The following is a 23222-nucleotide window of genomic DNA, read 5'->3' on the forward strand; positions in this document are numbered from 1 at the left end:
TGCGTGTGTGTGTGTGTGATGCCAGGGACTCTCCTGAAGAGACAAAGAGAAAAAACATTCGGATCAGATGGGTGCACAAAATAGTCAAACTATGTTAAATATTACATTATGATCGTGGAAAATAAAGAGTCAAAGACAACAACTTTGTACTGAGGTACTTGTACTTCACTTGAGTATTTCCATTTGACGCTACTTTATATTCAACAATATCATCGTGCTTGTTACTGCGTTATTTATTTGATGATTACAGATTCAACCACTGTACAGTATTTAAAGTAGTTCCAATCTTTACAATAGATCAATAACATATCTCTGTGTCTTTTAGAAATGTTAAAGCATTAGAATGTTATAACTTCATCAGATAAATGGATTTTAAAAGGCGGCAAAAACAGGGCTGCTTTAAGAAAAGTTATCGTTTTGGAAAATATATAATAATACCGTGTGTCATGAGTATGTTTACTTTTATATTTTGTACCGTTATTTAAGTAATGCAGGATTTTACTGTAAGTATTTGTATGCCGTGCCTTTTTACTAAAGTGAAAGTACAAAATATACAATCTCCAATTTGTCTCAAAACAGATTGGTGCAAATATTTGATGACTTCCTCTGTGGTTCGGCCTATAGCAAGTTCATGAAAGATTTCCCTCATTCCTCACTGCTGTTTGTTTGGAGTAAGCACAAGATGAAGCACAGTTAGCATAAGCAGCGATGGCCCTGCTAACTGAGAGAAAACACCGCTAAGAGAACTCAAATGTCAACAGCAGAGAATGTATGTAAAATAAAAAGAAACCTGCCGCCTACACTGTTTGATTGACAGCTTTCTGGAGCGTGCATGGATACAGTAACAGCAGTGAGTCAGGAGAGATGGTGACAAAAATGAATATATTGTTTTTCCTAGTTTTCATCAAAGCTGCCTTGTGAATTTTCCTGATTCAAGTTCTTGAGACTGTTAGGAAAGAAGTTTTAGCAACAATAATAACTGAACATAAGTCTAATTGGCTCTAAAGGAGTGAAACTGCTTCTGAATAAAGATTACTGGGGGCTTAGAGTGACCCCAAGATAAAAACAAAAAATCTGAGCTTTGGAAAAAAACACAAAGCCTTCCACAGCTGCTGCCTCACTTTGAGATCAGCTAGCATTTTGCATATAAACAGACATTAAACATCAGAATATGCATCAGAGCTCTGACTCCTGTCGCGTTTTCAAAGAGTGAGGTTACAGGAGAGCAGAGTTACGTCCCGCACAGGTTCTATATATGTAGTTTAACAGAGTTTCTGACTCCGTGTGTTAGTCATTGTGGGGAGGATTTGTGTTTGTGGACTGCTAATCCGAAAGGTCTACGGCAAACACAGCCGCGCACACCGGGGAGGACTGAAATGTAAAACACACAGTCACCAGGCGGGGGGCGACGCCGCTGAGAATTGGCCATGCTTTGCTAAGCTTTTCGTTTCACACCTACAGTATGAACGTCTGAGAAGAGAACGCCGCTGCATGTCATTTCATTTTTACATGACACCCTGCATTATCTCAAGTTCAGTCTCACGAAAAGGAAAACCATTTGGAGGTTGTGGGAGCATAATCAAAGCTTCTTTCTCCTATTTTGACAATGGCGACACCCATATGAGCAGTGATACTCTTTGACCCAATGGATATTAAAGGTCTCCTATTATGCAGAATCCACTTTTTTATGTATTTTATACATACATATGTGTCCCCTCTGTGTAAAGAGATTCTGAACGTGTCAGGAAAAAAGATTCGCTCTCTTTTTGTCCTGATCCATTTATATAAAAACCTGTCTGAAAATGAGCTGATCAGATTTTGGCCACTTTGTGATGTCACAATGTTTTCCGGGTTGTGCAACCATTAGCCAATAACCAACCAAGGTAACTCCCGCCCACCTTATCCCCTGAATCTCCTCCTAGAGCAGCATGTTTGTTTTTAACCTATCACTTCTCAGAGGGGCGTGGCCAGCAGCAGCTCATTAGCATTTAAAGCTACAGACAGAGAATCAGCACTTTTGAAACAGGGCTAAAACAGAGGGGTTTATGGGATGCTACAATGATCTGTTTCATTCATGCTAAGCCTTCCCTAGCATTTGTTTAGCATGGTTGCTACACCGGCTGCCGAAGATGACGTCAATGATGCTATCACGTAGAGCTACGTCGATGCTTGCGTAATGCGGAAGTAGGCGTGGTTCAATCTAAACTGGGTTGGAGAAACGATAGACGCCGGAGGCGGGCAGCGTCAGGTAAAAAAGGTTGTTTAGCCTTCCCAAACCTGAGCCTCACGCGCCGCCTATGATCTGAGACATATCATATATTGATGAAAAACAGTATAATAGGGGACCTTTAATACAAGCATGCCATATGTTGCTTAAAAAGTACCAGAAATGTGTTTTGTCCCAACTTGACGACACATGACGTGCTGAATGTGACAGTGTGACAAATATTTATTTAAAGGATTCAAATCCAGACAGGAGTTTGAATCCTCAGAAGGCTTAATGTGATTCTGCTCTGGTAAAAATCTGATTCTAGCAACAATTGGGCACACTTACACAGTACACGTGTTCACACACAGTCAGCATCACTTCCTGTCATGATGAAATGACAGTGCACGACCAAAAAGCCAAAAAGCTGAGAGGAATATCTGACTTGACAGTACATGCTGAGGCAATTTCCCAACATGTTTTAATAACAGAGTTGTATTGTTCTCTACTGTGCTGCATTGTTTATATATACACGCTAAAGATTCCCCTTCAAAGTGAAACCAAGACCCCAGGAGGGAGGAACTTAAAGAGTTCAAAGGTCATGAAGACAATTCTGACTTTTATCAGCTTTGCAACAGCATATAATATAGTTTAAAAAATGTGATAAATTCACCAATTGATGTTGCATAATGTGCAGAAGTACTGGAAAACATCATTACTCAAGGTGTCTGTTAGTAAGTGTCACGAGTACACTTACTAACAGACACCTAAGAGATGCTAATCAGGCTAATTTAGCTGTAACGCTAGTGACAGCATATTCATTTCTCCCATAGCAGTGATCATATGTAAAGACTGTTAAATCCAGATTGGTGCGTAGAAATATTCAAACTTCAAACACAGAAAGAAACACAAACAAATCTGTTAAGAAACCTAAATTGCTTTAAGTTTAGCTGATAATTGTGAAGGATCGATTTGTTATTTGAAAGCTTATCAAGACCTGATGTCTGTTAGCATTGAAGTTTGCAAATGTATGCTAGAGCATGAGCATTAAAATCAACTTGCAAGTCAATGCAAAGGCGCATAAACCAAACAGTAAAGGTTTTATGCCTCAAAAGCTCATTATATCAGATAAAAGTAACAGAAAAAGTGACCAAAGATCATTGAATCTTACTGAAGTATAGCTAAAGTCTGACATGTAGAAGCACAGTGGGCTAATACCTCCAATATGGCCGACAGAGGATGAACAACATCAACCTAAATGCCCTCTGTTGCTGTTGATATAGCCGCATGTTGGTAGCTTCTAGTTTCCCCATTCTGTATGTGTGTGTAGGAGCTGTGAGGGGGGGGGGGGTCATTTGGAGGAAGATGTATGTAAACCCATTTCCAAACAAATGGGCCTGACTGCACGGCAACAGGGAGAGGTGCCATAAGCGTCCGGCGTGCATAATGCCCGCATGAATCAAGACTTCCCCCGGCCGTACGTGACCACACAAGCTCGCGTATGAATAGCACATGTCACCCGCGGCCCGCATATCATCAAACAGTCGCAGACCCCAACAGCAAGGACCCCCGTTCTGAGGCTGAGAGCCACCCATCATTGTTATAGGCGCCTTGGAGCTGCAGCTAGCTAGCTCATACGTGTTTACTGTGATGGAGATGAAGAACGATATAATGCATGCAAAGCTTACATACACAGGGGTCTCAAAGTGTGGCCTGGGGACACACAAGGGCCCTGTGGAGGCTTTGAAGGAGCATATATGTGTAAGTTAAACACATATATTTTATATCTTTACAGACTATTTTTTAATTCTTCAGAGATGAGTATTGGTTTTATTTCTGTGCAGTATAAAGGTGCATCATATCAACCATGCATATATGTGTGTGAATGTTGCATTGGTTTACCTCCACGAACTGCTGTCAGGCCAGTTTAAATCGTTTTCTTAAAAGTTGGAATATTAATGAAAATCAATGGCTTCCTGGGACAGATTCAAAATGTACATTACATTTGCAAATATTAGAAACTCTGAAGCAAACTTTTCAAAGTATAAGAATCACAGAAATAATATTAAAAGCAGCATTTCGTAAAAAAATGAGTGGAAGCCAATGGGCTGTAACGGTAACAAGACTGTCCACACATATAATAATCCCTCACAAATGGATTGATCATCAAGTGGTAAAACAACAGCATGCATAGAAGCAATTCACCTACATTTGCGATGTTATTCGCAGAGTTATTGCGTAAATATACACCCTTCCTAGTTGTGATTTAGGAGTTTACAGACTTTGCTTTCCTCTCCCACCGTTACAGCTGTAGATGTTCTGCTCATTTGTTAAGTATCATGGATCATCAGACAGTATGTGAGGGCATCTGCATATGCATCACACCATGCATGTACAATATATACAGCACACACACACACACACACACACACACACACAGGCTGGGTTGGTGTACAGAAGTATGGGTACTGCTACTAATCAGGTTATTTGAAAGCAATTATTTTAAGTTTAATATTATTGCTTTCAACTAACCTGATACAGTTATGTGAAATCTGTTGACATCATACATTTAATTAAAGTCAACGTGTGTGTACATGCCAAATGGACAGCTCGTATTCCTGTACACTGACTCGCATGTGTAATGCAGCAGTGTGTGTTTGCATGCATGTGTAAACAAACAAACTACTGTGTTTGCATGCATTGCTGTGTGTGTGTTTCGGGTGGCAAGGTGCAACGAGGCCATCATTTATCCCTGATTGGGCAGCGGCGTTGGATTTGCGCTACAATGTGGCACCCATAAAGACCGAGAGACGACATTTCCTCCCCGTTTCCCTCATGAATATCAACCACCGCAACACATAAGGAAAAATTACAGCCCTATTATTTTATTTGCATTACCTGTAATGGGCAGCATATTGGGTGCAGTATTTATTGCCTTATCAGCAGCGGCTTGGCTGAAAAACATTTGCTGATTTATTAGCCATGCTGGCAAACATCACACGTAATTACAGAGCAAATAGTGCCTGAAAGACGGTATCAGGGATTGTTGTTTTTACTACTGTGGGTTTTGCGATGGATTGACCAGACTGAGAGCAGGCAGCTTTGGTGTTAGAGGTTGACACGTCTATTACAGATGGGGGGGGGGGGGGGGGTCTTAGAGGTTTTTTCCTGCCGCTGGCTCGGACCCAGACCTGGAGGGGGGAATCAGGGAATAGCTGTTATTTGTCCAAATCCAAAGTCACTCCTATCGGGGATGTGGTTAGTGTTGTTTTTTTTTTCTCTACCTGAGCGCCTGCTTCCATCCAATTATGTTGTTTGTCTTCTCAAAGGCCTCAATAGCTCTAACTTAGCAAAGCCCCCCGCCTCTCCCTCGTGCTCCACACACACTGTTCCACAAAGTTAGATAGAACTAGATCCATTAAGTTGCTGAAATGAGCACGAAACACACACACACACACCAGAGAGAGGGTTACCCTAGATGCGCCCGTTCTTCTGTTATCCAATTTTACTGGGATTTGGAGTGATTTGCGCCTGGCTCCCCGAGGGAAATAAATACTTTGATTAATGTAATCCTGGGCAGGGAGGTGCCACAAACCCCCCCTCTCTTTCCTCAGGGAACGCCACTGTTTAACAAACAAAAACGAAAAGCAGGGACTATGGAGAGACGTGCTCAGTGGCTACAAACCAAGACTTCTATACATTTGATTTCCTGCGGATTTAGTTTATTCATTAATTACTCAGCTTAATAACACAATATCATTCTTGATTAGCATGTGTAATGCAGGCTAATAGAATAGGAAAACACCAGCGTGTCCGTCTGCTGATTTGCATACACAATAAAGATTTGTTTTGATGCAGGAGGTGGGGGGTGTTCAGGCATGTGTGTCCATTCTGATGTGTTTTACATCTGTATGTGTAAGTTATGTGGCCAGGCAGCCAATAGGTGGAAGGATGAGGGTGGGGGTGGGCTGAAGCTGGAGACTGACAGACAAAGCACCCCCCCTTTCTCGCCCAAACACACACACACACACACACACACACACACACACACACACACACACACACACACACACACACACACACACGCGCACACACACACACACACACACACACACACACACTTTTTCCTCTCTCTCTGACTCAGACATCTGCACTTCATCTTATCTTTGCCGATCTGTCCCCGTCACTCACCTCCTCTCCAACCACCAGTGGCTTTTAAATGTTTGTGTGTGTGTGTGTGTGTGTGTGTGTGTGTGTGTGTGTGTGTGTGTGTGTGTGTGTGTGTGTGTGTGTGTGTGTGTGTGTGTGTGTGTGTGTGTGTGTGCAGCCTGCATTCATATCAGTCCATGCAGAGACAACACTTTCCTCCTTTATTGAGTAAACTAACCTCACTGCTTTTTGACCTTTTATTCTCTAATTAATTCACTCCTCAACTTCATTTCTTACGCCATGATGTGACTAATTCTTTTTTTTTTAATCAGTTGCTCATTCTCTCTGACCCCGAATCATTAATGTTGTCTAATTAAATAACTTTTCCTATGTTGACAATTGTTACAAAAAAACATTGTAATCATTTAATTCAGTGCTAGAACACACATAAAGGCAATGTGTGCACACCAAACACACTCATGTGCCTCTTTTAGTCCAAATGATGACATCCCTATTGATTTCCAATCTCAAATCAATAGCAGTTGCTGATACATGCACCACTGGAGAGTTCTGTGATAACACTAAACATATCATCTTTACCTGCATGTCCTCCCATTCAGCTGTATGCCCACTGTGCTGCACGGAGCAATGACTAACCCCACGTGGTGGACTAAGAGGTGTCTATAACCATATGGCTTTTATTAATAGAATATTAATAAAGAGTTTCGTTTGAATGGGTTAAGAAAAAAATCCCATTGAAATTGAACGCATGTTTAATGCTGATATTCAGTGTAGCCCATTTCATTAACGGTATAGTAGCTACATTATCATTTAAGTGCTGCAAGTTGGATTGGGCTTTAAATCAACCGACGTGAGACACACTCAACGTATGTCGTCTCGGATTAGTGACTGGACCAAGAGGGGGGGGGGGGGGGGGGAAATAAATGATGAAGCCCTATAGGCAACTTAAATAGGCCATAATTAAAACGGCAGGAATTGCATCAATTTAATCTGAATATTGCAACCAAGGAAAGGGACACACACTGGGTTTACCCACCTTTCGAGGACTGACATAAATCTGCATGTCAGGTGTCATAAATTAATGATCAAAGTGATATGAGGATGCTTTATGGAGGACATTAATGCTGTAGGTAAATTGATTTCTGTTCTGTTTTTGTCTTCAAGTGGAAGTTTGTATCCCCCACTGGGTGTGATTATGCTCAAATGTTAACATATTTTTTTGATTAAATCCTCTCACCTGCACATTACTTTAGATCTGTTGGATTCTTCCGATTGGGAGTTCATGAACGCATCTTGATGAATTAGACAATCCTGCAGGAATAAATCAATGGCCTCCTGCTACCAATAACCGTCATTGTACAGCATGACAAAACGGGTGCGTAATGCAGAGTAATAACGCGCTTGCTGCTTTGTCGCTGCTGATGATGGTGATGACGATGATGAAGAAAAACGCTAAATGGCCGGTCAAGCATGCGGAGAAATTGCAATGCACAAGCCCTAGTTCCCCGGATGATCCACGAATCCTAGTACCCAGGTGTTTGGTTGGTAGCCTACCTTTACGCACGAGCTGCGGCCTCACACGTATGGATTATAGGCTACTGATGGCGACTGGTTTAAAACAGGCCCTTTCTGATCACACACTATTTGCATATTAACCAGAGCTGTCACAGATCAATACAAGCAGCTTTTACGCAACTCCTGAGGCTAATGGCGCGGAAATGTGTGGGAAAAAAATAATGTATTTGCGGGTATAGCCTGCAATGAAATCGGGTGGGATGTCTTTAAAATTGGATAATTAAATTAAGTGGATTTAATTGCCTCTGGGAATGAAGGATAAGCCACAAATATAGTCCTTTCTTTGGGGTGTTTTGCAAGAATTAGCTAAATGCAGCATATGTGTTAAGCACTGCATGTGTGTGAATGTGTGTGAGATATGATTTCTCCACACTGACCCGTTCAGTCATGTTCCTCCGCCAGCGCAGTGATATCTTAATTGTCAATCGTGTCATCCAACCATCAATTCATGTCTGTTCTTGAAACGGTGGCTATAAAATTACAATGCGAAACCCTTAACACTATGAACAAATGATATATATATATATATGGGCTGGACATTCGTTTTCAGGAATTTCCTTTGAGGTTCATGTTCACTTTCAAATTGTAAATGAAAACGCATTAAAATGATTCTGTTGAGTCTAGAGATTCCGCTTAAAATGTAAGTCAAATGGCATTGAAATGTAATTTAGTGAAAGTAAAAACTGCACTGCATGCCCGTGGAATAAGCTAACCATATGATAATTTGTCAAATACATAATTATTAAAATAAAATAATACAAAATATTTATAAAAATGCAAATAAGATGGACGTTTTTTGCACTGTAAGCTATAGAATGCTTGCATCATGAGTGCGCGCGACACCTGGCGGCAGTTATCATTATTCTTTTATTTATGATCAATCCAACAATGACTCCCGAAATCTGTCTCAAGCAGCAGCTGCCTGCAGGATGTTCAAAATAAAATGTTATGCAATGTAAATACATTGTATGCGGAAAGTGCGTTACATTACTTTCCCGTTACGCACCACAATGTGATTGCTTTTAATTTCCCGTAAGAATAGCCCACCGGATATACAACAACGATCTGCTAAGTCTGCCAAATCAGTTGTGTGTGCTGCTCAAAACTAATAAATCAATGTTTTGCTAAATAAGACCTAAATTATATTCACTAATACAATTATATTCTTTATTTTCCAAGACAAAATGGCGAGGAAAACGGACATAATCAGAGTTTGTTGATAACTCAAGTCACTAACGGGCAGTTAAAGAAGAATAACGAATTGTTGGTGGTGCAGATGGAGTAATTTCGTTACTGTAACGCGTACCCGATGCTGCTGCTGGCCCGGGACACCAAGCCTCTTTTCATCTCGACTCCAGTGCACAAACATACAGCTTAATGCGACTAGTGTTCCCCCTTTTATGGGGCTCACCATGGCTACCAAGTGCTGGGCTCAGAAATGCACTCCCCATCCATGGAGGAAAAAAGGAGTTAACCCGTGAGAAAAAAATAACCCGAAAACCCAAACTACTTCTTGACAAATTAAAGTTGTGACAGACACTGGAATGATTAGTATCTGCCATTTGATCATTGCCTGAGCCCAGATCTCTTTTACATTAAACAAATGTATCGTGTTAGTTTTCTTGACATTTCCAGCTCCAACAGCAAAAGGACAAACCGGTCAGCATTCATTACCATCTCGGGATATTTATAAGACCGAGCAATAGTCGACAAGCTGCTGCTTATAAACTTTAAATAAACTTTACAGATCGATTTATATTAAACGATGTAATATTGCACTTGCCTACGCGATCCCTCTGGAGGATTCAACCGAGGGGTCTTTCTTTCCCTCCCTCCCTCCCTCCCTCTCTTCCTCGCTCCCTGCTTAAAATGTGATTGATTGCACTTTTCTCCGGTGGACATTCACTACAAAACAGCACAGCTTATCCATCTGCCCGCTATTTATATCAAAAAAGCACACAAAAAAGGCGGTTGCGGTGCAAACAGCGCTGCGCGTATATTGATTTGTACGCATCCAGGGTAAAAAGGAAAACGCATTTGCCATTTGGTTATGAAATATATAAAAGAATATGAGTGCACAAGTAGGATGGTGTATCGTTGAAAGCAGCGAGCAGTCTATATAGAAGCAGCCACAGTGGAGCAATGCGCGACAAGGCGATAAACTCCAACATTCCTCAAGCGTAAAAAGAAATCCGCATGGATAATTGTTGACTTACCTTGAGTCCAAGAAAAGGGAAATAGCCTCACATTGTTCATATGGAGGCTGTAAATGGTTATCTCCCTTTCCCTACGACTCGGTGCGCCCTAAGATTTCCTTTCCTCTGCCTCAACTGAGCAGGAGCACTCCTCGGCTCCCGCTATTATTTTCACTAAAATATATGAAAATTTATGCAAATGAAAATCAGCACTAACTGTTCGTCTCTTGTTATACTTGGGGATGATTTTTTTCCCTCTCCCCCCTTTCTTTCTTTCTTTTTTTGCATACCAAATAAATGAACTCCCCCAGCAGGGAACTTGGGGACCTTTTATAATAAGCAAATAAATAATAAGCACATCATATATCAGAGTGGAGTGTGTTCTTTTTATCCCCGCGCTGTGATTTTGGGGAGTATTTCTCAAATGGCTTTTGACTCCCCTTTCATATATGTTATATTTTATCTCATTTTGAGGGGTCTCTGCCTTGTGTCACTGTTCTGGCCGCCTGAGACCCTTTCAAAGCGCACGGTGTGGATTGAACAGCAGTCATTTAGACAGCAATCCTCACTGTATGTGAATGAATGAGGGCCCCATGGTTTTGGCCCCTAGCCTGCCTATTCAATGTAAACAAATCCACGAGGCTCACTTCGTTTGGAGCCCAGTCCAAATTAAATCTACTGGGATGAGAAAGGGGGGGGGGGGGGCTGGCATGGAGTACACAGCCTGTGCTGAAGAACTCCTCTGCCCTTAAATCCCTTTTTTGCAATAAAATCTTTGCGCCATCTTTGATTTTGGGGAGCTTAGGAGCCGGTGTTTTGGGGGTTCCGCGCGCGACATGTAACTAACCTTTGTACAAACTACAGCTCATCCTGCGGAGGATCACCTGCTGCCACAGGCCTTGTTTTTGGTCAGGTGGACTCAACAGGCTGCTGACACCCTCAACTCAACCAATGGGTGCAGTGGGAGCTGTATATCTGGCACTTATTACCACCCATGGGTGCGTCCAAAGGCGCAGTAAACAAAGGGCCCATTCATGTCTGGGGTTATGTGGTCATCTTGAGGGATGGTGTGCATTTTAAAGGCTATATCTCCCCCTATTTTCTTTTTCCAGCACCGCCACCCTGCACGCACAAATCCCCCCAAGGATTGCTCAATTTGCCCCTGTTTTGGTTGCCACTTTCTCTTTCACTGTGCTTCACTGAGGTTGCCTGTGCGCGGCGTTTCCGCATGGAAGCATCCCTGCAACCTTTGCGCGTTAACTCCTGAGGATCCGAGGTGGATCCACTCACACCATGACATGCACTTCCTCTCTTAGTTTACATGTGCTGCTCTGAGGGTTAGTGTCATAACAAGCATATATAAAGAATATGCCAAACAGTCTTTAAATATTCACCATTTAAACACCCCAAATGTCCCTCATAAGGTAATATGACAAGATAAATACCATTAATTCTAAGTATTTCCTGAATGTTTTACAGCGGCCCGCAGGGAATTTAACTCAGCATGGATACCTTATTATTACACAATCAGGTCATGCTACCAGATAATTGTTAGAAATTGATCTTATTATGTCAAATGTAATAGATGGTGGATACACTCTCTTGCATTAGTCCTGGATGTGTGTTTGTAACAAGGATATTAGAAAATGCAACTATTTAAATACAATTATATCTAGCATAAACCTTTAAAACATGTGTTTAAATATGTTGAACCTTGTTTAGAAAAAAAGAAATGCCCATCATGTGAATTGACTTGTGCTGATCACAAACAAGAGGTCACATTTGATCGACCTCATTTATTTACCCCCTTCACCCTTGTTAGTGTTCTAATACCTATTTACTACCAAGTTGTGTTCCCCGTTTTGTTTGGACTGCAATTAAAAATCAGCCAATTGAAACAGCCGGAAGGAGGGCCCGTGCGCCCGGAGCAAGGCTGGCGAGCCCTGTCAATCACACCCCGGGTAGCCAATCAGCGGGGACGCACGGGGTAAACATCCGTGCGTCGTCGTGCTCGGGGAGGGGGGCGGGACTACAGGGCCTGTCAGGGAGAGAGAGAGAGAGATATAGAGAGAGAGGTGGAGAGAGAGAACAAGCGAATGAGAGAAGAGGCTCGCGAGCAGCGCCGCGCACTGTTGGATTGTACTTCATCGGGAGTTTGCGGTTTGGCAGGTTTATATACATCAAAACAGAACAAAGAGAGGCTCTACAGTGCTATAAAAGAAGAGAGAGAAAAGAATAAAGCGAGGGAGAAATCTCGGCAACTGAATTACAAAAGGACTCTGCTAATGTTTTTCTCATCCAAAGGGGACATAAACTGGGACTTTGTACATTGTGGAGAATTTGCAAGGCTTTTTGTTTGTTTTTTGCAACCTCCAAAAGTTTGTATGGGGCAACGCTTTTTTCTCTTCTATATTTGAATTTTAATGCTCACATTTTCATCCCAGTGCAAAACTTTCTAAGCGGACTGCACATGGTTTCAAAGGGCTTTTGAAAACCCTTGGATTCTACTCGCCGATATCCATGCACAACTGAACTATAATGTTGTAAATACATGCGGATTTTACCCAGTTTTCTGCCATCGCTTTTTGAAGCTTTTCTTGCGTTTTTACGCGCGTCGATGGTATTGCCAAAAACCTACTCATACTTTTAAAGTTTGAATAATTCATGAGATACAATTTGCCTGCTCGAAAGAAGCGACTGTAAAAAGGGAGGGGGGTTATCCACAAACATATTCATAAGGGTTGACGGAATGGCCACCGCGGCTTCCAATCCTTATCTGTCCAGCAATAGCATCTTATCGTCCGGCTCCATCGTGCACTCTGACTCCGGAGGTGGTGGCATGCAGCAGGGCAGTGCTGCGGTTACCTCGGGGTCTGGGGGCTACAGGGGAGACCCCTCAATCAAGATGGTACAGAGTGACTTTATGCAAGGCGCAATGGCAGCGAGCAACGGGGGACACATGCTGAGCCATGCCCACCAGTGGGTCACTTCCCTGCCGCACGCCGCAGCGGCAGCCGCAGCAGCCGCGGTGGCTGCAGCTGAAGCCGGCTCGCCCTGGTCGTCGAGTCCCGTCGGGATGACTGGCAGCCCGCAGCAGCAGGACGTGAAAAACTCCGGCAGAGACGACCTGCACACGGGCACCGCGCTGCACCACAGGCCCCCTCACTTAGCTCCACACCAGACTCACGCCGGGGCTTGGGGCAGCACGACTGCGGCGCACATTAACTCATTATCCGGGGGACAGCAGCAGCAGCAGTCGCTTCTCTACTCCCAGCCGGGGGGGTTCACTGTGAACGGTATGCTGAGTCCGGGGAGCCAGAGCTTGGTGCACCCGGGCTTAGTGAGGGGGGACACCCCAGATCTGGACCACGGCAGCCACCACCACCATCACCACCATCAGCATCCGCATCACCAGCACCACGGCGGCGTCAACAGCCACGACCAGCACTCGGACGACGACACGCCGACCTCCGACGACCTGGAGCAGTTCGCCAAGCAGTTCAAGCAGCGGAGGATCAAACTGGGCTTTACGCAAGCGGATGTCGGCTTGGCGTTGGGCACCCTGTACGGGAACGTTTTCTCTCAGACAACCATTTGCAGATTCGAGGCTCTGCAGCTCAGTTTCAAAAACATGTGCAAGCTCAAGCCTTTGTTAAACAAGTGGCTAGAGGAGGCCGACTCGACCACCGGCAGCCCCACAAGCATCGACAAGATCGCAGCGCAGGGGAGGAAGCGAAAGAAGCGCACATCCATCGAAGTGAGCGTCAAGGGGGCTCTGGAGAGCCACTTCCTGAAATGCCCCAAACCTTCGGCCCAGGAGATCACCGGCCTCGCGGACAGCTTGCAGCTGGAGAAGGAGGTGGTTAGAGTATGGTTTTGCAATAGGAGACAGAAGGAAAAACGGATGACGCCCCCAGGAGTGGCGCAGACGCCGGAGGATGTGTACTCTCAGGTCGGCAATGTGAGTGCAGAAACACCGCCCCCCTCCATGGACTGCAAAAGAATGTTCAGTGAAACATAGAGAATATTTTATATGAAATTAAACTGATTTAAAAAACGTACAGACTATCGCCAGGATAGCACTTTTTGATACTGTGATTGTGAGGGAATATGAATGAGACTGCAAATGTGTTATCTATTTTTCACCAGAAAACAAAACAAAAAAACAGCAACCTTTCCCTTCTTCCTCCCAACCCCCTCTGAAAAACGCACCGTTAACCTGCTTCCAGGCCCTGAAATGTCTTTTCCTAAAAGGTTCCTTCTGCTTTTTTCTTTCAGGGGCATTTTTTAGTAGATTACTTAAAAGATGCAAGTGAAGCGAGCGACCAGAGGGTGACAACTACAAACTCATTCCACCAGGTAATTTTGGCGCATTAAAACACACCAAGAGGAAACCAAGTATTGTTTATTCTTTTTTTTTCTCTTCCCTCCTCCAAAAAATATTCCCTCTCATTATCCTGTGTTTGATTGAAGAAACAAAGGAGCAGGCATTCTGTATATTTAGAAATGGGACTGAACCGCCTTCCCTGCTCTAACAATAACAAGAGGGGGAAAAACTGCAAGAATATGAACAAGAGTGACATCCACGACGCTTCCATCCTGATCTACAGCATTTGTGTTTTTCTGAGGTGGACTGCACGGTTTCATTTACACACACGCGGAGGATTAGGGATTTTTGTTGTCATGTTGAGGCCTCAAAAGCCCAGAAAGAAGAGGAAAACAGGACCAGGACTGTCCCCTGATCTTAAAGATCACACTCTTTTTGGGGGCTTTTTCTTATTATTTAATGGACTTTGACACCGTGAGTGGATTTTTCCTCGTTTTTTCCACAAATAGAGCATAAGACATTTGAAAAGACTTCAACTGCACTTATTTGAGAAAAAAAAATCTGTTGCCAAGTGTGACTGAGTGAGTGCTGTGGATATATTATTGCTGCCCTTTCTAAGCAGTATTCTTTGGTAGGTTTTAATAAACAAAACTCTGTAAAGCCGGCAATATAGATCACTAGATCAGATACTGATCTGAGTTATTTACTTTATATTTTTCATCAGAATGACTTGTTTTAATATTTTATTCGGAATACGTATGAATTATTCCAAACGGTAATTTATTTCCTCCTCCAGGAACTTGTGTAAGATGCTTTCCCTTTTATTCTTGTTTTCCCTTCATTTCTTTCTTACATTTCTGTTGTTGCCCTTATTTGTTTCATTTTGTATTATCGTTTCTAAAGGAGCACAAATCATCATAAGCTGACATTGACCGTTGTTAGGTAATAAGGGTATATTTTGATGTGATAATTTGATTGTAATTTAATTTTCAGTAGTGGTTCCGTACGAGCTGATTGAGACACAATAAATTTGTTAGAATGAAATGCAATCATCCTGTGTTTGGAGATTTATATTCTTATCGAGTTGATTTTATTTTTGAAAGGGGAATTCACCTTCTTCTTTTTTTGCATGGAGAAAATGGTGGACTATTTTGTCCCAGATGAAGCTGCGAGCTAATAATAACCTCCATTAGAATAAAGCACAACAAAGACGCTTTGTAGAGGGGAACATACAAAAACACGACCTTTTAAAAAATACTAAAATATAAATGGCGTATTAAAATAGCATTTAGGAGCCCATGAGTTGTTGCCTAGGCTTAAATAAATGTCCAGCAGCGTTGTTATCATCATCCCATAACTGTGTATTACCATTTCAATGAAACATCGCGGTCATTTGCAGGCCTGCACAATGGCTCTCCTGTTTGTTTACATCTGCTGCCTTCAAGGCCTTGGGCAAAAAGCAGGAAAACAGTGCATGTATCATTTGTGTGCAGAAACTAGTATAATTATGTGAGGAAATGCAAACAGATGACGCCCATAATGTAGTGTGCAGAGCGTCCTAACTGCCTGTTATGTCATATTTACGTTGCAGCTCATAGTGCAGATCCTGCATCCCATAATAATGATAAACACGTAATTAATAGCCTGATTCACGCGCTCGTCTGTGCAACAAAAAGCCATCTGCAAAATAATTGATTTACGCGCAAAATTGGATTTATAGCTGGCTGCTTTTGAGTGCATGCAGGATTGTGATCATCCACATCCATAGTCCCATACACACACTCCTCCCAAAGGTGTGTTTTCAGGTGTGTGCTGACATGTTGTGTGAGGGTCACACAGATTATTGATCCTGTGAGTGAGGAGGACAACGCGAGATTTGGAGTAATATCTGATTGTTGTGTCAGGACTTTGGAGAGGCTTAGTGCGGGACAGGTGCAGGAAAATATTCCCCAAAAGGCTCTGATAACGCGCGTGTTAGGTGTTATTTACTTCCCTATAATAACTTAATGATAAAATCAATATGTTGGCAGTGTCACTATTTTATTTCTTACATCAGGATTCGTCACGGCTGCAAGAGGCAAATGTGTTCCTGGGATCCAAACTTTTTTTTTTTTTTTCTTGAGTTGTCTTGCTCGCCTATTCAGCAAAACTCACAAAACGTGTCCCCTCGCTGCAGGATTTGAATTTCGCGGATGATTTCCCATACTAGTTGCTTAGCAACTGAATTCAATGATATAGAGAAAGTGGGCATCATTTTTCTTTGTCTCCATTAGTAAAAGTGGCAGCAGAGAACGCTATATGTGCAGTCCTCCAAACTTTCTATTTCCCCGCGTGCGTTAATGTGTTGAAGCCATGGACAACTTAGAGAACAAAATATGATGGTGCTATTCAAAACAACACAATGTTGGACTGTTTGTTTAATTATATTTGTCAGCTAATATATTTTGATAGTCTTTGAAAAATGCATGTGCTCCTCTTTGGCCTCGTGCACTTCCTCCCAACATTAAATCCAATGCAAAGTCACATGACCTGCTACATAAGCCACTTTATGTTCCTGGTTGAACTATAAAAACATCCCATAAAAGGAACTTGTTAGTACTGCAAACAAAAACAAAAATACATCTGGTAGCAGCCAGCAGCTTGCAGAAATATCTAGAGAGAGATTTCTTACCAAAGGCGACACAAAAAGAGTTTCAAATCTCATAATGGGTTTTGGTTCGCCTATTCTTCAACAGCTTTGCCTTTTTTCATGGGTCTTCAAAACCATGTTGGCAGCAGCATGGGTGTGTAAGTGTGTGTGTGTGTGTGTGTGTGTGTGTGTGTGTGTGTGTGTGTGTGTGTGTGTGTGTGTGTGTGTGTGTGTGTGTGTGTGTGTGCAGGCCCGAGGAACTCTCTCTCTGCGCTCGTGCTATTGATTGAGGACGCGCTCATTAAAGCTGCTCCTTGTCACACACTCTGCTCTTTAAAACAAGACTTCAGCAGAGGGGGGGGGGGGGGATATGTCCCATAAAACACAACTTTTAATTCCTTATTATTAATTGTAATATTTTACATAAACAGAAAGCACCATCAGTCGCTGACATGTAACCATACAAACATAATAACAAATAATCCCTTAGATTGTATAAACCCTCCTACTTTGGTCTTTATCAAATAAAATAAATTATACTTTTTCATTTAATAAGAAAGCAGTTCATACTAAATAATAATAAAAGCTTTATTTTTGTATGCTTGTAAATGTAATATGTTTAATTATAAGGCTCTAAGAGTTGCCACTAAAGTAGACTTTTTAATGATATAAACGCGTTGTATTAAACTTAACTTTGTGGTGATTAAAGCTGTTTAAACTCTTATTATAAACACTATGAAGTATGATAGATGCTATATGATATCCACTCTGAAAGACAGAATATCTGAGTCTCATTTGAACCTGGTGAGATGTACACAATGGTTCCGTATTTAGTGCACGTGTGCAGCGCATGAATATGGATTATTCTGAGCTGATCTCCACAGGGAGCCTTCCTCTTCCACATGGATTTATCTGTGCCTCAGAAAAGCTGCTCCTGTCTGCGGTAACTGCTGACTTTTGATCATTATTATTACTGTTATTTTACAGTAGGTATGGCGGCTTGATGTCTCTGATTCACCGCTTATTTGTTCTGTTGTCACTGCGGTGCTCCATAAGTCATGATGCAACACACTGGTGCTCCTTTTATTATTATTATTATTATTAGAAGAATATTTTTACTTTCTTAAGCTCATACATTACAATATAAAAATCAAATACTAGGGCTTGCCGTGTTTATTGTTTTTTTAAATTGTATTTAATCTTTATATAATTAATACTAAATTCAGTTGAACTTGAGAAATATATTTATATACACACACCAAATGCCTCATTTTGAACCACACATTTATTATTATTATTATTGTTGTTGTTGTTATTATTTCATTATATTTACGGGACATCTTTTAGGATATAAAAGAAATGACATTTAGCTCTTAACAAAAGGCCTATATTTACATTTCCAGACGTTTTTGTGGCACAAGAAGAAATAAAGAGGAGGACGTTTTAAAATATGACGCGCTCTCGGGGGTTTCCTCTATAAATTGTGAAGGTCATGGTTTTGTGAGCAGGCAGGATGGATAGGTAGGAGGGGTGAGGAGGGGTGAGGAGTGTGTGTGCAGCTTCAGCATCTCATCTGCCTGTCTCCAGTCTCCCCTCTCTCCAAATGCGGATGTAACGCCTTTAATGCAACAACACGAGTGGATTTCATTTACACATTTATAACTGACAGGCTTCTCTTATAAACCTACATCATTTTCTATTTAGATATTCAAATGGAAAGTGAGAATAAACCTTTACACTTTACTGCAAACGTGTATTGTAGCATTTGAACGGCGCGTAAAACGACGGGAGGGGAAACAATTCATAATCATCGTTTCGCTTTTGGTAATGTTCTTGATTTAATTTAACTACTTTCTTAGTGACGTTTCATCCCAATAATGTTCTTATAATATTTGTTCATAACTTTTATATAAACAAGTGCACTGTTGAGTTTTTAGTAAACTTTATAAACAAAAAAATATGGATAAATAATATTCCTTTTTTGAACTTTCAGTCTCAATATTAGCTTTTTGTACTTTTCTTTTTACGCTCTTGTTACCGGTTTACTCACACACACACACACACACACACACACACACACACACACACACACACACACACACACACACACACACACACACACACACACACATTGCGTTGATGGAATGTTTTAGGCCGGAAAATGTATGCCTTTTGAGTAAACCCTTCTCCAGTGTAGCGTCATACACGGATTGAAACATAGAACAATCAAATAAACCAGGTCAATAATGATGTGTTCATGGTTTAGCTCGGCCACGTGTGTCCTTGTCATGTTATAAATCATATTAGTGATTTAGTGGGAAAGTTTCAGCAACAGTAATACACAGCACCACACTTCCAAACGTGAGTGTATACTTAATATATACTTTAGAATACAGAAAAGGAATCGACATTATTAGCTGATTGTAGAAAACGCCTTCTCATAAAGAAGCAGTTGAAGTGAAAAGAAGCAGCTTCAAATGGAAGAATCACTTAAATAAAAGCGTTTAAACTCGTTTATTAATATCGTTTTTAATAACCAACATGACAAAGATTTAAAATAAAAATCCCTAATGTTTGTATTATTTGTCCCACGACAGAATGCTACTGTAAGCCAGTATTTGAGGTGGACTGGATGAAACGCACAGCAGCTTCCCTGACCTTACAGCGCCCCCCAGTGGCTGTTTAAGCCTCTATTAAAACGTTCCTGTTATTATATCCTGTACAAATCAACCGCCATAATCAAAGTGAATTAATAAACATGACATCTACATGCAGTTCGGATTGGGAAGATTTAGATTCTGCAACATTTCAGCCACTTCGCAGGTTTGTGTTATTTTTAACCTGCAGGGGGGGAAATCCAAAAACAGTATCTCCAACTAATTCAAGGTATTCATCATCAAAAGTGCATTGTTTACTACTTTTGTATTAACAATGCCGATATTATATGAATTCCAATCGCATATGTCCTGAATAAAAAGCATTTTCTTTGTATTTCTTATTTATTTAAGTTGTTTTAGTTCCATACCGACTACTGCCTTATGAGACATATCTCAAAACATTTTTAAGAATAATTGCATTTATCTGAATAACAATTTGAAACCACTTATCTATCAATTTATTTAGATAGTTTCCAAATTACAAAATGTGGAAGTGAGTGGTTTTCATTGGATAGAGAGTCAAACAAAAGTTGCTATTATCTGTTAATTTATTTTAATTTAGCAGTGTCATGTAATATATGTGGTTTTATACTTTATAGAACCATTATTGCAACAACAACAACAAAGTCAAGCTATGTAAAAAAGGTGTTTTGTGGCTCTGGCAGAAAGACACAAATAATAAAATAAGCAAAATATACAGCAGACGGTGAAGATAGCACATCTATAAACTCTGACAATAAAACATTATGATAATAAGTGAGCTCCGTTGTAAAGTTTGTATGTTTGAATATCCATTACATTATTTACACATTCTCATCGTAGCTGTGCACTGAACATCTTATAAATCTCAATGTGGTGATTTTGAATTATTTAGATAAAGACTGTTAGGTTAAAAATACTTCAGAAGGTAAAGTTTATATTTTAGATTGACAGATTGTATTGGACGGCAAGATTTTAAAGTCATGTTCCACCTTAATCTTTTTGTCTGCGCATGATCTTGTATCTTGTTTCAGGCAGTGAGTGAACACGTGCCTCCCCCCCCCCCCCCCCCCCCCCCTCGTGCTGATGATCCCCATAAAAGACGGCTGGCCCGGCTTTATTGGTTGCCATAGGAACCAGGAAGCTAGTTAGTGATCTTTCACATCTTGTCCTGTGTTTTGATTCATGTGACACGAGACACAGCTTTTCAGTCAGAGCACAAAAGCAGAAAGCTGTACAATTTTAGGAGTATTGCGGGGAAAGACTACTTTGTTGGTGCTGATGGTTTCATGATCCCCCCCCCCCCTCAAAGGGTTTTATGGGTGTAAGGGAAGGTCTTGTGTAGTCTTACATGATATATCAGTTGTAGAAGAGCAAAGGATATTGTTTAGTTAGGTAAAAGTAGAAAAGATAGTATGGAATCACATCATTTAAGCAACAAATGCCCCAGAAGTATTCCTTTTATCAAGCTTGCATTCTACATGTCTTCTGCAATTAGTAGGCTTCAGAGTTTAACAAAGGGTCAACTTTAGAAGTGAGAAAGAATGAGTTCAATACAAATACCCATTCCCTTTCTTCGCACCAAATGGCATGTGTCCATGAAGTTCACTTTGAGCAAATTGCCTCGTGATAGCAGTGCAGCCTGCGATGTAAAACTTCCTTGGTCCCTACTCATAATCCCCCTCCCACGAGGTGTGAACCCACCCAGGGGATTCAGAAGGTGCCAAGTAATGACTTCGTAACCTGGAAAAGAAGAAGAACAGAAGAAGAAGAGATTCTCCAAAGATGTTAGTACTTTCTGCTTCGACTTCTTTCTTAGACAGAGATGCATCGAGGAAGTTATACTCTAGGATTTGAGGTATGATTTTGGCATTATGCACCTGAGTTTGATTTAGCACAGTCACATGTTGACTGAGTCACCTAACTGAGAACAGAATGTGCTTCCTGGGATACTTCCTACATGACATCAGTGGTGTAAAGTAACTCAAATACAATGATGTCATGACATTAAAGCATATTGAACATTAATGCGTTCATCTGTGCCTTACTGAGTTTAAAGTTTTATTCTGTGTGTGTGTGTGTGTGTGTGTGTGTGTGTGTGTGTGTGTGTGTGTGTGTGTGTGTGTGTGTGTGTGTGTGTGTGTGCCTTGTCCTATCCCAGCGAGCGTCCCGGGTGGTGACGGATCTCAGCAGCAGACGGATCGATGGTGGTGGTGGGGGGGGGGGGGGGACAGAGGCGGGTTTGGGTCGGTCCTCAGGGGTCCCGTCGGTGACATCTCCTGCTGCAGCCCGTCGTCCGGCCAGCAGCTCGGGTCAGATATCCCAGCAGGCCGTTGGCTCTGGCAGCAGTTACCAAGGTGACAGCATGTCAGCACGGGCCCCCACAGCTCCACTGAGAGGGGGGGGGTGAGGCGGAGGGGAGCGATGCATCACCAGCTCTGATGGGTCTGTCAATACTGCTTAGATCCAGGGGGAGTGGGGGCCCGTCGTGACACAGTGGGCCCCTCCAGAGAGCCAGCACACACGCACTTACCTGCACACGTACACGTACACGCACACGCACACGCACACGCACACACACACACACACAATATGCACAAAAAAGCCTTGGATGAGTGCAACATATGGAAGTTGTCTTAGAAAGAGACACACATACATACACAAGCAAAAGCACATGTATGTAAAAGCATAACAGAAACATGCATTTGCTTATCAGTAAATAGAAACTCATGCACACACACACACACACACACACACACACACACACACACACACACACACACACACACACACACACACACACACACACACACACACACACACACACACACACACACACACACACACACACACACACACACACACACACACACTTGTTTATGTCACAGGACTTTATAGTGTCTTTGTCTTCCTAAATGTGCAGTGACTCAACATTATGTATGCTTGTATGAACAGTACCACACACTACAATACATGCACATAACCATTAAAATACACATACAACACTATAGTATGTATTTGTATGTATTGATTTAAAATAAACAAACAGATATAAGCACATTGCACTCACTTACATTAATTCAATATATACTTACAAGCCAAAAATCTAAAATGACACTTTTCCTAACATTAGCCACAAACCAAATATGTGTGTATTACATCAAAATAAGGGGTGTCTAAAATAAAATACAAAAAGTCTAATCAATGCATGGAATGTTCAGAAAGGAAACAGAGGTTTTTCTCACAGCTGCACATTTTTTTAATATGTTGTCAAATCTGTTGACACAAAAAGTTAACCAAAATAATATATAATATGCTTCAGACGATCATTCGACGGCCAGTTCCTGTCAGTATAAAACAATAACGTTTGTTGATTTCTGGCAAATTAACTGCAAAATCCGAATACTAAAAAGTTTGTTCAGCCTGAATCGTATTTTGGACGTTGTGGGGACCTGGTTTTTGTCCACAAATGGAGAGTAGGTCC

At 41.6% G+C, this 23222-nt stretch overlaps 1 protein-coding gene across 1 annotated transcript; it reads left to right on the forward strand.

The window, feature by feature from the left end:
* Positions 1-12648: 12648 nt before the first annotated feature.
* Positions 12649-15514, forward strand: LOC117469204 (POU domain, class 3, transcription factor 3-B). Its single transcript, XM_034113584.1, has 2 exons — positions 12649-14107; positions 14425-15514. The coding sequence occupies exons 1-2, from the start codon at positions 12896-12898 to the stop codon at positions 14521-14523; spliced, it is 1311 nt and encodes a 436-aa protein (XP_033969475.1). The 5' UTR covers positions 12649-12895; the 3' UTR covers positions 14524-15514.
* Positions 15515-23222: the final 7708 nt, after the last annotated feature.

The sequence above is a fragment of the Trematomus bernacchii genome, unplaced genomic scaffold (genome assembly GCF_902827165.1).
Source record: "Trematomus bernacchii unplaced genomic scaffold, fTreBer1.1, whole genome shotgun sequence".
NCBI lineage: Eukaryota > Metazoa > Chordata > Actinopteri > Perciformes > Nototheniidae > Trematomus > Trematomus bernacchii.

Excerpts from the sequence above, each read along its gene's own strand:
- LOC117469204 (XM_034113584.1), top strand. The coding sequence starts at position 12,896 with ATGGCCACCGCGGCTTCCAATCCTTATCTGTCCAGCAATAGCATCTTA. Across the intron at positions 14,108-14,424 it reads TGTACTCTCAGGTCGGCAAT|GGGCATTTTTTAGTAGATTA; the intron begins GTGAGTGCAGAA and ends TTTTTCTTTCAG.